Source organism: Gymnodraco acuticeps, unplaced genomic scaffold (genome assembly GCF_902827175.1).
Source record: "Gymnodraco acuticeps unplaced genomic scaffold, fGymAcu1.1, whole genome shotgun sequence".
Classification (NCBI taxonomy): Eukaryota; Metazoa; Chordata; class Actinopteri; order Perciformes; family Bathydraconidae; genus Gymnodraco; species Gymnodraco acuticeps.
This window is the reverse complement of record NW_022992152.1, coordinates 1150513-1168107: the sequence shown is the minus strand read 5'-3', so window position 1 is coordinate 1168107 and position 17595 is coordinate 1150513. Positions and strand designations below refer to the sequence as shown.

Below are 17595 nucleotides of genomic sequence, written 5' to 3'. Positions count from 1 at the left end.
GTTGATACAGAATAAATGTTGGCCAGGCTATATAATGCTAATAATGTGTTGTTGGTATCCTTTAGAAACACTGTGAATGTGAGCAGCGCTGTTTGTCCCTCCTGATGAAAGACGTGCTGCGCCCGTACGTCCCTGGTTACCACGGAGACATAGAGAAAGACGGCCAGAAATACAACCAGATGGAGGACCTGCTGGCTGAGTTCGACTTCCCGTGTGTGATGGACTGCAAGATGGGAGTAAGGTGAGGAGACACATGACAACAACAAATATTAGATACCGTAGCAGGGTGGTGGGTATTTGCATAAGAAAATATAAATGAGCTTTTATGTTCTTACATGTGATTAATTCAAACATTTACAACAAACTTCAAGCATTTCTGTGTTTATTTAATCTACAAATGATGTTAAAGGTGTGATTTAAATGTGGGTCTTTGTCAATGTATTGGTCATAAAATAATAAACATAATAACTTAATAAGTAACTTTAAGTACATTTTGATACTAATACTTTTGTACTTTTTGTAGTGGTGCCATATTTTAAGACCATATTATTTGTACTTTTAGTTAAGTAAAGGATCTGAGTACTTCTTCTAACACTGATAATATGAAGTGACAATGTTCCAACAAACTGCAACAGGACAACAAATTGAAGAATGACCTTCTCATTTGGAATTTAAGGCCAAGTCTGAGCACAAGAATCTCTGTAAGAAGACAATCCAAATTGTATTCAAAAGCTACGGCAAGTGATTTACATCAAAGTTAAGTCAGTTTGTGTACATTTTTCTCCATTGGCTTTTTGTTTTCTCTTCCAAATAAGTGATCTTTGTATAACCTGGGTTATTGGCTCACGTTTCTTTTGCAGCTATCGATGTCTTTGCGTTCCCAGATTTGAGCATTTAACAGCTGCACCATGCTGTTAGTAGAGAGATGTCCTCTTCACACCTTGAGTTGACCCTCTCCCCTCGTCTTTACCTCGCCCTTCTACCTCTCTGATTCCATGCCTCTCACACTTTTTCTTCATATTCATCAACCACCACTGTTGTTGTTTTTCATGCTTTAGGACCTACCTCGAGGAAGAGCTGACCAAGGCTCGTAAGAAACCCTCCCCGAGACCGGACATGTATCAGAAAATGGTGGAGGTTGAGCCTGATGCGCCTACGCCCGAGGAAAACCTCCAGAAAGTGGTGTCCAAACCCAGATACATGCAGTGGAGAGAGACCATAAGCTCAACCGCCACCCTGGGATTCAGGATAGAGGGCGTCAAGGTAAGACTCACAGAGAGAAGGGTGGTGTGTGTGTGTGTGTGTGTGTGTGTGTGTGTGTGTGTGTGTGTGTGTGTGTGTGTGTGTGTGTGTGTGTGTGTGTGTGTGTGTGTATGTGTGTGTGTGTGTGTGTGTGTGTGTGTGTGTGTGTGTGTGTGTTCTTCCTTCCCTCCTTTCTTCTATAATTCTGTTTGTTTGTGTTGGGGCGTGTGTCCTTCAAGGTCATGATCTCACTTCCTGTTTTGAACACGAACCCCCACTGAAGTGTACGTTTCTGCAGGAGATGCCTTTGTGGCACAAGAGGCCTGTCCGTGGCAGCTCTACATGCCTTGGCATCTGCCACTGACATTTACACACACACACACACACACACACACACACACACACACACACACACACACACACACACACACACACACACAAATCTGTCTCTGCTGTCTTTATTTGAGGGTTGTGGCTATATAAGGACATTCACAGCCTCCCGGTGGTCTGTTGCCATGACACTGAGGGTTATCCCCAGAAACCGAAATGTGTGTGTCTGTTTGTGTGTGTATGTGAAGTTCATGTGGTTCATGTCCAATTCAACCTCTTTTTTGTAAAGGTGCTTCTCTGTAACAGTGTGTATAGTATACACTGTATACGCTCCTATGTATGTGAAAGCATGGGGTTATTAGCTTTGTTGTAAAGGAAGAGATAATAAGTCTCTGAACCATAAAGGGAAAACGACTTTTCTCTTACAAATAGTATCTTGTTGCCTGGCAGCGAGCAGAATAAGAAACTCATGTATTCCTTTCTAACCCAGCAACTGGTACTTGATCATCAGAGAAAATCCTCCCCATGGTCACAATCACCTTGTAAACCTGCCTGTTGCAGCTGGGAATGAGCTATGCTTTATTTACATGTTTGAAAATACTTTTAAATCACTTTACAGAACGATGTTGCTGCATTTATTTGCAACTATGCTTTTATTATTTTACCCTCTGATTTATTTTGGTGTCTGTTCTGTCTTAATGGAAACCTAAACGGATGCTTATCTACTTTATATTTGTTACTAGTGTTGATGCTCTACTAATTACTATTAATACAATAACTCCAGTTCTGCTATTACTTTTGTTCCACTACTCCTTTTAATCGTGCTACTATAATTGCTATATTTGCTTTCTATGACCAAAATTGAATAGTTAATAAACTATGTTTTGTTATGCTAGTTTGCTTGATTTTATGCTGAATGTGAGATTTTATATTTATTTATTTAACAGATGGGATGGCCATTTTCAACTATTTTCTGAAAATGTATAAATAAAACAATTTACAAGAATTTGTTAATTTTTTACAACAGGAAGAAACTTCCTGAGATTTCACAAAGTGTATATATATATATATATATATATATATATATATATATATATATATATATATATATATATACTGTATATATGTTCCTTGTCAGAAAAACAGAGTCAAAGACCTTTCCCCGCTTTAATTCCCGGACAAATCTCTATAAATATATTTTGCTCACTCCTTCCTTTCCTCCCCTCATTGTTTGTTCCTTTACTCAGCTCCTTGTCCTTCCTCCTTCACATCCTTTGCTACTCCCTTGTCTGCCTTACATACTTAGTGTCTCTCTACAAGAAGCCTGAAAGTTGTAGTTCAGGATTTTTATATTTTATCTTTAACTACAAGTATAAAGTCAGTTCTCATGGTCTCTCCTCTCCTCTCCTCTCCAGAAGGAGGACGGGACGGTGAACAGAGATTTTAAGAAGACGAAAACGAGAGAGCAAGTTACTGCTGCCTTCCATGACTTTGTCAAAGGAAATAAAGACGTACTGGTGAGTGTGTTTGTACTTCATGTGTATGCAAACACCATGTTACCTTAAGCTTCCTGAGCCTGAGAAAAAAGGAAAGGAAACCCTTGGGAACTCCCTCCTGGCCCACACACACACACTGTTGTATTTGACAGCATTGGAAACACTTGTTAACTTGTGACTGTGTTCATTATTTTATATTTGAATACATAAAGACAGGTCTTATTTAATCCATCACGGCAACAGTCATGTTTTTATTGTGAAAAGCTGTACTGTGCAGCAGGCTGGGCTGAGAGTAGATCACATGGCCTGTTCTAACACAGTGAACAGAATGTGGTACAGGTGAACAGGTAATAAAAGCTTTTGTGTTTTTTATTTATTTACAGAACCTTTATCTAAGTAGCCTGGAAGAAGTCAAAAACACTCTGGAGATCTCCCCATTCTTCAAAACGCACGAGGTAAAGACAGACCACTCCAAGACGGACATAAGTAACTTGCAACTGTCCTTTATAAATTGACAAAACATTATTACATGACAAATGTGTATGTATGCAATATCATGTATTTGATGTAGTTTATGTCTGAGGGTTTAAGGGGAGATACGTTTTTTTTTTCGATTTTCTCGTCTCTGGACAGATTTTTAGCCTCTTAATGCTGTATAACATTAATGCGTCCCATTGAATACTGCCAAATCTCAACCAATATTTGAGGATTTTAGCAAATGTTTGAAAATTACGCAAGTCTTTTTTTGACCTCATAGGGTTCATGTGTTTTTGCGTTCAGGCAAATACTTCAGGAATTGAGAATTTCCATATTTTTGTCTAGTGACATGTTAACTATAATTACATTTGATTTATAGAATTCTTTGTTTGATTCCTTTTAGCCCTGGTCAATATTTATTTTGTGTCACTGTACACATACACATACATTTACTGATTTAGTAATTAAGTGACTCTAATTCACTTGAGCAAGCACACCGGTGCACATACTGACATACCAGGTCTCGTCATGGAAAATTGGACGCAGCCACATCGCTGACCACACACACACACACACACAAACATACCAGTAGACGTAATTGTAAGAAGTGACCGAAACAAAACAGGAAGTGAGATCATGTTTTTGACTCACAAAAACACACGTAGTTAGGTTTTGAATAAAACAAAGGATACTGTTTTAGTAATCATTTCCTGTTTTCTTATTCATACCATTGTCTTGCTGTGTGTCTGCAGGTGATTGGCAGCTCCTTGTTATTTGTTCACGACAGTAAGGGGCGGGCCAAAGTCTGGATGATCGACTTTGGGAAAACCACGCCTCTTCCTGAAGGGCAGGAACTGACCCACCGAGCATCGTGGGTAGAGGGCAACCGAGAAGATGGATACCTGTCTGGACTTGAAAGTTTGGTGAACATCATTTTATCCATGGCGAACTCTGAACCTGAAGTCTGAGGGTTTAAAAAAGTTAACCAAGTGAACTTTTGGACACACGACAAACACTTCCTTTCATTCTTCCTCTCACTCGGGAACACTTTGGACTTCCTCAAGGATTCCTCCATGGAAATGTGTCCATATGTTGGAAACCACATCATCCCATAACAATGTTTGGCCTAATCCATTCATGGACACAACCTATTTTATTAATATCCTGTCCCCTCAAGGGATAGGCCTTTTTCACAACACTTTTTTCTGTATTTTTTCTACTATGACAAAGAAATGTCTGCTGTGAAAAAAATCTCTTTTTACAAGAAATAAGTAGATTACCTAATCCAAATTGAAAGCTAAGGCTAATGATATTTCATATTTTTTATATTTTTAACAAAAAAACAAACAAACATAAAATGTCCAAAATCAACAATATTAGTTTGTCTTTCAATATCTGCCCAGCATGTACGTTTTTCTCAGCCCGAAGCCAATTTAATCCTGACGAAGACATAAATATGTACAAAAATGATGATATTTTTTAATTTTTTTAACTTTTTAAAAACAGCCTGGTTCTAGTTTTTAGCAAAAAATACTCAAACAGGAGTAAATATTCCATTTGATGGAGACCTTTTAGTAGCGGAATATCAACTAAAAACAAGGGCCGAAACTGTGGCCGCCAAAATTGTGGGGAACAACGTTTCACATACAGTCACAAAGAGGGAGTACTAAGGCAAAGAGAATAGAGTGGCGAAGTCATGCCCATCTACTTCCGCCCCATGGGACCTTATTTCTGAAAAATGATGTATTGAAGTCAATGGGGAGAGAAAGATTATCTTTCGATCGCGTTTGAATTGTGCCACGAATTACACATATGATGTTTGTCAGTCTTAAAAAATTATTTCCATATCAAAAAAGTCACAGTTTGTCGTAAAACTGTTGAAATATAAGACAATCAATCAATGTTTATTTATATAGCCCAATATCACAAATGTTACATTTGTCTCAGTGGTCTTCACAGTGTGTACAGAATATCAGTATGACAATACGACACCCTTAGACCCTCACATCGTACAAGGAAAAACTTCCTGAGAAAACCCACCGTTTAAAGGGAAAAATGGGAGAAACCTCAGGGAGAGCAACAGAGGAGGGATCTCTCTCCCAGGACGGACAGACGTGCAATAGATGCCGTGTGTAAATCGAAGAGATAATACATTTACAAACATAGGTAGTCCAAATGTTTGGAAATGCATGTGTCTATAATAAGAAGATGAATCCACGAGGATGTCAGCAATCTTGTGGGAGCCATCAGGGAAGTAGTATGGTGAGAGTCTGGCAGGACCGCAGAGATAGGTTCAGCCACGACTCGAAGTCCAGGACTCAGATCCAGTGCTCAGGATAGAGGATCCAGGACACACGACCACAGCAACAGGATTAGCCTCGACTCAGGATCCCGGCGTAGATATGGACACAAAAAAGAGATTTGGGGGAAACTGGGTTAATCTGAACATGAGAGTACACAGGAACAAACAGACAGAAAGACGGAGTAAGGTGCCCCAACAGTCCAAGCCTATAGCAGCTAAACTAACGTGTCTACATACATGCACTCCCTTAGGATAGGTTGAGGGGAAAGGGTAGCAAGTAAGAAGTAGGAAACAGAGGTGGAGAGGCACACAGGGAGAAAGGTCCCCACTGGAACCTGAATTGGTTAGAGGTAAGGAGTAGGTCTGTGGCTACGTTCCACACTCCCGGGCCGGGCTAGGCCTTCTCTGCAACCTGTTACCCTCTATTCGAACCTCGAGAGGTCATAGAGGGGAAAGGTTTGGATAAAGTTTTAAATATAAGATCTAAGTTTTTAGGATTTAAGTGAAAGAGTAAGAACTAAAATGTATAGGTGAAGAGGCACAATGTATCTACGTCAATGCAATCTTATTAGATTATTTTATTTTATCACTATAAGCTTTATCAAAAAGGAAGGTCTTAAGCGTACTCTTAAAAACGGATAGGCTGTCTGCCGACTATGAAAAATATGCAACTAGTGAATATAGCTAGCTGACATTAACGTTACACATTACACTCGTGTTACTCACCGAAACCTTGTAAAGCCGGTCCCGCATGCTGGAACCGACTAACTCCCCTTTTGTGTATATAGGCTACAGCTCTCAACATGGCCAGACTTGTAGTAATTTTCACCTCTTTTAATACTTTTCGCTTCATTCTGAAAGAAAGAGGTGAAGTGTGCTAACGTGACGGCCGTCTTGGTGTTAGTGACGTATGCAAGACCAGAGTTGTAGTTCATTGAGCGCTTCACACAAAAAAACGTGTTACTTCACAGTTTTACGGCACTTTTTTTTTTTTTGACTTGCAAAATTATCTTTTAAATTGACAAACATCATATGTGTAATTTGTTGCACAATTCAAACGGGATCAAAAGATAACTTCTTTTGACTTATAGGGCTGATTTTCACAAAATCAATTAATTGTTGTTGTTGGTCTTTTGTGGGGATTTGTTGATGATAATAAGAAAGTATGAAGAAACTGTGTGGAATTTCTACATTTCTGACCATGGCGCCCCCTGGTGGTTTTGTTCACACACAAAAAGACAAGTTCAACCCCCCAAATGTTATGTCAAATGTGTTTGAACACTTCAGCTCTCATGACTGTGAAACAGATTCCAACGTAACATACTGTAGACGTACCACCATTCAGTCAGACTTTGATTGTAATTCTTCCTCAGCAATTCTGAATTGAATTGTATTGGATTGTTTGTCTGTTTTGACCACAACAGCACATTGCCACTATCCTTTAAAAAAAAAAAAAAAGTGCACTTGATTCGGTTTCACCATTAGAGGTTGTACAGTTGAGTGTGTTTTACATTGTCTTTTAGCTCATTTTAACCTGTGTTTAACCAGCCACAGTTAGAATTTAGATGTGGAGCTAAATTATAAATCCCACAGCAGTTTCAGTGTGTTATGGAGATAATTGTTTCATATTTAACATTTTTTTTACACTGTATGTTGGGATTGTTCACATTGTACAATAAGATGTATTATGTTTGATTGTAGATTTTGTAACATTATTTTAGTGAACTCAAATCCTGTGGAACACTTACAGCCATGAACAATCTTATTTAAGCTATACAGTGCCTTGACATTACAAAGCCAAGTGAAAATATGTTATATTTTTTACGTTATGACAGACTTTTCTTCAAGTCTTAACTGTTACTGTACGTAGTTTTGGGTGCATGTTTATTATTCTCTTGAAGTGTGGGCTTAATTTGTATTTCATTCTGTCTTTATTTATAACATTATATTATGTTTTTTTTTAGTTAATGGGATACTGTGACATCTTGAATTTTGGGCTGTTATGCTGTTTTGTCTTCAGGCATATGTTACAATATGAGTGGAAGTCAAACTGTGGGGCGAGTAGCTGACATTGAGAACGTTATTTAGAACATTGGACGTGGCTATAGAAAAGATCAATGATGTTAAGATGCAATGCAACAGTTCACTTGGCAGATAAGGTAGAAACATATGTCTCATAATGTAACAGGTTCTTGATGAACAATAAAAACAAAATAGTATATAGCTTCCACTTCACCATATATTTAAAGTGCCTTGTTTTGTTACTTGATGTTTGCAGTGACAGTAGACAGAGAAACAGAATGATTATAATTCCATGCAGTGCCTTCCTAAGAAAGTAGTTTGATATTTTGTGAAATATACTGTATATAAATATTATATTCGTTTTTTTTGCTGAGAATTAGATGAGATAATTAATACCTTGCTCATTCCTGTATGCTAAACATGTAGCATTTGCTAGCAGCTTGTTAGCTTAGCTGTACTTTTACTGAAGAATGAAGAGTGCAAACAGGATAACAAAACTAGGTATTTTTATAAACATTTAACATATAACATGTTAATTTGTGAGCTTTAATGTTACTGTAGGTATTTTCTACACCAGGTTAGTGGTTTTTCCCTGTTGCAGTCTTTATGCTAAGCTAACTGGCTTCTAGCTGTTGATTAATTTAATACTGAGAGATTTGAGTGGTATTTCTTAACATAATAAAATATGTATTCAAGACAAACCATCTAAGCTCTAGGCTCCCCTATAAGCACTTACAAGTATGCTTTGGAGGTTTTTTAGTAGCCATTAGACCTACATTGTTCTGGTTTTCTGGCTTGTGTATTTATTAGAATTGATCCCTTCAAAAAAGTGTGTATCTGGTAAACAAAAAACTCTGGGATCTTTTCATATTGGCCTTTAGATTAACCAGTTAAAAAACAAATATCAAGATTTTGGGTAATACATTATTAAACTTGTAGTAAATGTGAGTTTTCTTTATACACGAGGAAGGACTCAACCTCTCGTCCTGACCTGAGAAGCCCTCAGTGACCCCACGCTGCTGCTGCTTCTTTGCCACAATAATTGTTGTGTTTGCATGGGGGTAATTTGCCATTCAAATCACACCTATCCACAACAGCAGCAGCATCCGGAGCTGGTGAGGGAAGAAAAGGACATGATTCAGGAGCTGAGAGATTGTGAATACAGAGATGTGTCTCTTCTCCCTTTTTTCATGGAGGGTGGCTGGGAAGGTTGAACCCTTTTGAACATGCAGCAGCTGCTACTCTACACATTTCATAAATGTTTTAACTTTTTCCTACTCTTTCTACCCTTTTGCACACTTTTTCTTTTATCTACGTGATTGTTTTATACATGCTAAACAAATAATGTGCACAGATATATTCACTTACAAAAATCAGTGAGTTCATTTAATCTGGGAAATAGTTATAACCTCCTTTACATATGCAATAGAATATGTGCTGTGTGGAACAGCGGCACACACGCTGTTATTCTAATGACATTGCAGAGAGACAATCATCCATAAAAGTCAGAGTAAGGACCTAGGATCAGGACCCAAATGCAGTATGCATAATGACAGGAGTTAAAAAATAAATATATACTTTGTGTAGTCTGTAAATGAGGTACCATTTCATCACTTGTTCATGTGAATGAGCTCCAGACTGAGCTGCGAGGCAGTGGGATTAAAAAATTGATATAGGACATGGATGTTGAAGGCTGGTACATTTTATAACCAGAGGTCCAACTTTTTTGATTATGCGCCTCTGATCCACTTCCTTAGGAATGAACAAGACTCCAATGCTTTATCCAGTTATCTTATACATCCATGGTGGAGATCCTCAGATGAGGGGCAATACATTCTAATGTGCTAGCATGTGAGATAAGAAAGGGAGCCAATCTGAATGGTATTTTGAGTCCTGTTTCCTTATCTAGACAGCCCCCAAATTCAGGTTGTGAATTGACAGGGACTCCAGATACTTTATGTGCACAAGCACAGAAAAGGTCTTTTTTTTTACAATATCAAATTGCATTTGTGCGTTTTGTTTGTAGATTGTACTTGAGATGTTATGTTCTTTCTAATCGATATTTAATTGATCACAAAATAATATTGTTATTATGATTTTGGCTGTCATGTATGGAACGCCATTTAAGCCAAAATTAAATAAATAGATAAATAATTAAATAAATACATATATAAATATGGCTATGAAATAAATTCTAAAATAAATAAATTAGGCAATAAATATGTATACATGCACATTTAAATACACATTTATTTATTTCATGGGACTTTTATTTCATAATGACACATTTATTTATTTCAAGAGACTCGTATTTCATAATGACATATTTATTTATTTCAGATGACTTGTATTTCATAATGACGCATTTATTGATTGATTGATTTCCATTCCTTATATGCAAATGAACGGGGCGTGGTTAGCTCACAGGTCCAGAGACCCAGACCAAAGCAACAGCACCACACTGACTACTCGAGAAGAGGAAGAAAATGGAGGAGAAGGACTATAAGGCAAACTACTAAATTCTCAGTCAGACACATGGTCAGACATCGCATGTAATCTGATACTCTAAATGTCACCCGCCAGAAATGTTCGCTTCTTCTTCTTCGGTGTAAATTGTCCGTTGGCAAACCAGTTGACTTCTTCTTCTTCTCTTCGGTTTTTTGGCGGATTGCAAACAACTTTAAGGTGCATACCGCCACCTACTGTACATGAGTGTGAATCATCATATCATTCCATCTCTTAACTCATGGACGTATCTATGATCTAATCCAAAAATAAATAAATAAAAAACATAATAAATAAAACAAAACAACAATCTATGATCTTTCATAACCTAATGTTAGATAATTGTACCTACCCCAGTTTCACTAAAGGTAAACAGTGCCTTTCTGGTAGCTCTTTCTCACTCTCCTTTTGTTCCCAAAATACCAACCACACTCCATTCCCTCTCTGCCTCTAAAACGTTATCCTTTACTTTTTCTCTTTCAGCTTTATAGATGTTCCACATTTTTCTTTAACTCCACAATTCCTACACTTGTCACTGTTACTTTTCCCCATGACGTACCATTCAATGCTGTGTGATTCATTCTGAGTCGAGCTATCATCATTTCCTCCCTTCTGTTTCTGTCTTTATAAATATTTGTCTGCTGGCATACCAGCAGACCAGCATTTATCTATCACCAGCTTATGTTAGTATTAAATATACAATGTATTCTGGTAACTATCAAAATAAAGACATTGTATAGTGTTCATAACAGTATTTTTATTTAATAAATTATACTTAATACAATAATATTACAAATAAAACCTACATCTAAATAAATATATCATCTAAAAAAGATGCATTTGATTTAAAAATAACAAATATAATTCAAAATGTAAACAGCAACAAAGAAATTATAAACATTTTTTTTCTTTTTCTTGTTAATATCCATTATCTTCTCTGTTATGTATCTTCCGGTCTTTGCCAATCTGGCCAGCATTTCTTGGCCCTCCACGTCTTCCTCGTACAGCCTCTGCTTGAAGCAAACTGAAAATAAGAAACAACAATGTTTTAACAAATCGTATTAAATTATGTGATGATAAAACTGCAAACAGAATAGCTGAAACTTTAACAAAATAAATAACTCAGTTTCCTCTAATCATTAACCCATGTTTGTATAATGTAGTTAACTCTGTGTGTTGCTGCTAGCATACATAACACCTGACGTGGAAACGTTACTCGTAGATGGGGCTACAGAGCTACTAGAAAGACAGTCGAACCCGGTGCATTCCTCCGTCTGGATGTGGAGCACTTTTGCTAAATGTTTAGACACATAGCTCGTGTTACCGCCCTTACATGCTAAATTCTTATTGCACTTTTGGCAACAAGCATTTTCCACCTCAAGACCAAGCCCCCAGGAAGTGTGCCGGACTCTGAGGAAAAATATTCGTTGTGTCCAAACGGTGGTACTACAATTTCCTTATCAGTCTGTGACGTCGACCGGCCCAGAAATACTTTTCCCCATTGACTAACATTGGGAAAGAGACGTCTGTAAATCGGTGGATACTTTTTTTTAAACTAAATAAACTACCCAGTATGAACTATTGTATAGCTCTAGAATCATTAAGTCCTTAAAGTTGTAAAATGCACTAAAAGCCGAATCTAGATTTATTCTCTCTCTCCATTCTTTCTAGTGAGCCGAGAGTGTGTGCTCGGGGGCGGGGCTTAAGGGGCGCATGCTCTGTGAGCGCACAAACGGGTTATTCTGCTCTGACAGCCAGGCATGACGGGTAATCTGTGACGTTTCGCTCTCTCAAAAGTTGGGCCATTTTTACTTCATGCGCCAATGAGCAGCTCTCATAGGAAAGAACGAGATCCCGCCTCCCACGCTGTATCCAGTTCTTATTATACATCCATGCTCAAGACGGGTAACATAACTACCCTCGGGGCGCTTAGTTCTCTCCGCCGTGTGTGTGTGTGTGTGTGTGTGTGTGTGTGTGTGCATGCATGTAGCAGGTTCTGTGTGTAAACTGCCCCGCCCCCTCGCACACCGACAGGGGAGAGAGATCTCGTCTGGATTGGAAAGATCAAAAATAAATCATAGACGCACTTTGTAGTCTTATTGCATATTAGAAACGGAGTTGCAGTAAGACTGCGATATAATGTTTATGTAGATATAATACATATGACATCTATTTTTTAAATGTCTCCAGTACCGATAAAAAGATCGATAACGTTGGACGTTAACGGTACCACGGTCTTTAATAATTCAGCCCCGGGGCCCGTTTAATACCAGGGCTCGGTACCCATCCCTAGTTTTAATTATTACATCATCAATATTACATTTCAAATAACCAAGTACTTGGTGTCTCACAAAGAGCAAGTGGCTAGTGCTGCTAAGAACATACCTGGTGATGGTGGTGGCTCTTCGCTGCAGGATCTGGTCGATGTCCTCCTAGCAGAAGCGATTGCCTTCGTCGTTCTCGTCCATGATGGCGGCGTAGGCTCCTTTCCTCAGCAGGTCCTCGATCTCCTTCTTGGAGAACTGCTGGACCGGCTAAAGGCGACGCAGAGAGACATTTACACAAGTGGATTTAGAAAACTCTTTTTGAAAATAAACTAAGCGTACTGCAACAGCGACTGACCCAAAAATGACTTGGCATCTAGAAATATGACAGATTTTATTTTTCTCACCCCGTTGTTGTTGCCACTCATGCTCTGCAGGACGGGACGGTCCAGCCCGAGCTTCAGACTAGCTTTATCCAGCATTTCCCTCTCATAGTTTCTAGTGATCAGACGGTACACCTCCACCGCCTTAGACTGGCCAAAACGATGACACCGAGCTTGAGCCTGAAATAAAAAATTAAAAGAGGGGTCAAAAGAGCATCATGTGCAGCTGCTGTTCAACGTTTTTAAGCATTAAATGGGGAAATAATATACACTTAAAGAACCGAGGGAATAAACGGAAAGACTGTTGTTGTTGTAGCCCTATTGAACTATCTTTAGGACGGACAGAGCAGATATATATATATCGTACCTGCATGTCATTTTGAGGGTTTCAGTCAGAGTGGAATATCACACAGGTGTCTGCAGCAGTGAGGTTCACAAGCTCTTGATCAGGTGTTTGATGTGGGCTGGCATGATCCTTTCTGCAGCGATGAATAAAGAAAACAAAGAAGACATTATTAATAATAGTAATGATGGTAACAACAATAATATTAGTATAACTATTATAGCACTTACACAATAATTGCAAAGTGATTCTCACAACAAAAATAAAGAACAAAACAATATCAACAATAAAAAAACTAATTATTATAGGAATGTTAAGATACAAATAAATGATAAACATTCTGAGAGGCCGACTACAAAAGGTAGACTCAATGGCTCTTGATGACATCAATGAGCAGTCCCAAAACATGCTGCTGTATAAAAAGAAATATGTCCAGATTTATTCTATTTAGTGTTGGATGATTTGTTGTATTGATTGCTGATGGATGTTAAGATATGTTTTACAATTATAACAAAAAGATTATTGTAATTGGAATCAAAAAGTTTACAAATCGTAGTTTTAATAAAATGACTAGCAATATAGGATTTATTATTCAACAGCGGTAAAGCATTAAGTTGCTAATTGAACATACACTGAACTGTAAAACTTACCACTATTTAGGAAAGGACCTGATCAGAAGGATTGACTAGTAAGACAGCAAAGAGGTGGAGGAGGTCTCTGTCATGTACAACCATTGGTAGATGTTACACCTGAAAGAAAGATAAGGAAATAAGAGAAGACAGGAGGACAAACACCTTCTTAAGTAAAAGACGAAATCATGTCAAGCTTTACATTTTTCAGTCTTTACAATGCGCTGTTGGAAATTACCTTCCAAAGGCTAAATTCAAACTCAACACCATAAATAACTGGGTACCAAAGTGCTTTACCTGATAGAACACGTTCCACACGGAGCAGCAACCATCCGGCTGGGCCGTATGCTGCATATCATCTCCTCCCTCTCCACTGTTTCCAGTAGATATCTACTGCCTCTGTCCAATAAAACTGAAATGCCCCAAAACAATCATATTTAAAACAATAACTTTCTTTTGGCATTCAAATGTATTAGAATCTCACCTTTTTCCTGGATGTCAGGAAGGCGTTCACTTCAAGTCCGCAACCAGTCATAGGAGTTCAAATGCAAAGCCTGAACGATGACAAGAGCGGGAGACTTACATGTTACAAGATAAGTAATACCAGAGCAATGTTTAGGACATGCAGGGAACAGATCAAATCCCCTGACAGACTCACACACTTTGGTAATGTCCTCATCTGATAATGATGTTTCATTTTTAGCAGCAAAGTAACATTACTCAATGTATATGTTGGACCCAACTCATGTACAGTATGTTTTGCATCTCCTCAACAATGGTCTGTATAGTTGAGTATAAACAAACTGTCCCTACAGTTTCAGGTAGATTAACAAAGAAAAGTTTGCATTGCAATGAAGCACAAATCCCTCTTTGTATTAAGCTAGCTGCCACAGAAAGTACAGCTTAACATGCTAACCTGGCAGAGTTAGCTAACGTTAGCTAACTTCATGTCCAACTAAAAACTTCTAACGTGCATTACATTGACGATTTTAAACACAACTTAACTCTCTCAACTTGTAAAATAACGTTAATTTAACATACCCTTAAATTACTACATCACGTTTTTCAGGGGCAACACAAACTGCAGAAAACGTTAGCTGCTAACTGTTGTTAGCTAAGACAGCTAGCTCGTAACAATAGCCTACTAGCAAACGTAAGGTTACGTTAACATTAACTTAACATTGTAAGAAAGCAAAACGAACCTTCGAGACATATTTTATTCTCAGACTGGGGCTGCTTCTCAGGTCGATTAAATGAAATCCTTGCTTCCCTCACTTGCGTCGTTTCCCTGCGTTTAGTCCCTCCCACCAGGGAAGCATGGAGGGACGCAAGGAAACCACGAGAAGCAGGGAAATGAGTTTTAAGAGCAATGGGACGTCCTTTCCTCCGGAGCGTCACGTGAAGCGACGTCCGTTTGTGATGACGCCGCACAGCTGTTCGTCTGACAGCAGCACTGTCTGCGTTGTTTTCACAAACACCCCCGCCACACATTTACTGACACAAACATTTGTATCATCTGTTGTAGACCCCAGAGCTATATGGCTCTGGTAGACCCCAATAAATAAAATAAGAACTCATTCTCAAAAAAGTAAACATAAACGCCATTCTTAAAATGTATAAACGAACAATAGTTTGATTAATACGATTAGAGTGTACAGTAGAAATAAAATAATTGAGAGAAGAAAAAGAGATATATTAGGCTTGTTTGAGACGCGTTGCGGCTCGCCTCGAAAGTAGACGAGAGTAGCCGATCGCAGCCGGGGGAGGTTTCAAAAAACTCGCCTGAAGTCGGACAGCTCCGAGTCGGCTTCTTCTTCTTCATCTTCTTCGCCTTCTTCGCCTTCTTCTTCTTCTTCTCTCGGTTATTTGGCGGATTGCAAACAACTTTAAGGTGCATACCGCCACCTCCGAAGTCGGCTTGACTCGGTTTGCATTTATAAAGAATGCACACGTGTTTAATCGTTAATGTCAGATATGTACTAAGTAAATACATTTGTTCCTGCTCAAGATTAGATTAAACTTTATTGTTATTGCACATATTACAGGTACTGGGACAACGAAATGCAGTTTAGCTTCTAACCAGGTGCAACAAGCAGTAAAGTGAAAAGTAATGTACACAATCTACAGAATAAAATATAGAATGAATTGAATAATGAATAAACAGTGAGGGCTATGAATACACTAGATCAGTGGTTCCCAAACAAACAAAGGACAAGTAAAAATTCAAGGCACACCTATTGTGCAAAACAGCCCTTATAACACATGTTATCACTCATATCATGTAAAATATCTGTAAATGTGCATAATTATTTACTAATGCCAAATAAAATGTGACAAAGACAACTATATTACTCATGAAATATTTATTAACGAAATATTTCAGAAATTAATTTGAAACTTTATCAAATTAGGCTTCATCAAAGCAGCAACACACTCATTTAAACCAGACAGGTCACAAAATTAACATTTCAGCAATCAGCATTGAAACATGTGTTATTGTAAATATTTTTGCCGACTTACAAATTAGTGAGATACATGTGCCTGTCGGGGCGCGCAGATTTTTTGTATCCTTGGTGGCACTGAGGAGAGGGCCACTCGCAAGTCCTGTTCAACAGAGAGCCGTGAGTCCCGTGACCTCCTGTTGTTCTTCATGTAAATCAGAGTAGAGAACGCCAACTCCAGAGATGGGGTCGTTACTAATTTTTCAAAAATATATTACATATTACTTTTTTTAAAAAGTAATATATGACACTACTTCGTTAGTATCTACATAAAGTAACTCGTTACTTTACTCGCCGAGCACGTATGAACTTGCACATGCCTGAGTGGCAATAACTTTCCTTACCAGCAGGCGGCGGTAGTGTGTATTTGTCATTCAAAACAGGCAACAACCGGAAAACAGAGAAGAAGAATAGACGACGTGATATAAACAAACAACAAATAGCTGTGCGGTAGCTTCACCTTAGCATGTGTTCTTTGCAGGTGTTTGTTGAGGTTTGACGTGGTGTTTACAGCAGTGGATAACAGCTTCTGGCCTGGGGCCTATACTACGAAGCTGGTTTAACCTAACCTGGATATGTTTGAGTTAGCCGGTTGGCCTAATCCAAAACATACGCGCTCTCGCTAAACTGTACTACGACGCGGGTTATCAAGTGGATCGCTCAAGCCAGCCGTTTCCTATCTAGTTAGGTGCGCGTTCACATGAAAGACAGCGCAGCGTCATACTTCCTGAATGAAAAGTGAACTTTAATACTAGTCAAAAATGAAGAAGTTAAACTTTAAACATCCATGACTTAGGATAAAAGCCACATAGTCTGCACCTGCAAGGTGAATACAGCTGGCAAAAGAAAAAGTGTTTGAATGCGTACATTAACAGGTTTATGATATCACTGCCCCGTCTAAAACACGATTTGACTTTAATTACATTTGTCTCGAGTGTTTCGTCAACTTAATGTGTTGCTTAAAATAATACTTCTGCATACAGTATGTGACACTGTGAGTGTCGCACGGCCAGATAGGGCTCAGCTGACTCAGATAAGAAAATATGATACATTATGAAGTGATATGCCGCGGACTGTACTTGATGTTACTCTGATCCGGTT

General features: G+C 38.4%; 2 protein-coding genes across 6 annotated transcripts in view; one reads left to right on the top strand and one right to left on the bottom strand.

The window, feature by feature from the left end:
* itpkb (inositol-trisphosphate 3-kinase B) overlaps positions 1-5015 on the top strand; it is a 29527-nt gene extending 24512 nt beyond the window's left edge. For both annotated transcript variants that reach the window (XM_034204362.1, XM_034204361.1), the window contains exons 8-12: positions 66-241; positions 1059-1263; positions 2988-3089; positions 3452-3523; positions 4298-5015. In XM_034204362.1, the coding sequence (XP_034060253.1) occupies positions 66-241; positions 1059-1263; positions 2988-3089; positions 3452-3523; positions 4298-4513 (771 nt within the window). In that variant the 3' untranslated portion in view covers positions 4514-5015. The remainder of the gene's footprint in view (positions 1-65; positions 242-1058; positions 1264-2987; positions 3090-3451; positions 3524-4297) is intronic.
* A 6100-nt stretch (positions 5016-11115) lies between these two features.
* LOC117538573 (chromodomain-helicase-DNA-binding protein 8-like) lies at positions 11116-15327 on the bottom strand. 4 transcript variants are annotated; one of them, XM_034204413.1, is made up of 8 exons: positions 15196-15327; positions 14478-14547; positions 14291-14405; positions 14015-14113; positions 13389-13500; positions 13046-13201; positions 12760-12908; positions 11116-11398 (listed from the first exon to the last, which is right to left on the bottom strand). In XM_034204413.1, the coding sequence occupies exons 5-7, from the start codon at positions 13392-13394 to the stop codon at positions 12807-12809; spliced, it is 264 nt and encodes an 87-aa protein (XP_034060304.1). In that variant the 5' UTR covers positions 13395-13500; positions 14015-14113; positions 14291-14405; positions 14478-14547; positions 15196-15327; the 3' UTR covers positions 11116-11398; positions 12760-12806. The 4 variants fall into 4 exon arrangements, with proteins under 4 accessions (XP_034060304.1, XP_034060306.1, XP_034060303.1 ...); XM_034204415.1 differs by lacking the exon at positions 14015-14113; XM_034204412.1 differs by having other exon boundaries at positions 14291-14547; positions 15196-15316.
* Between the last annotated feature and the right edge of the window lie 2268 nt (positions 15328-17595).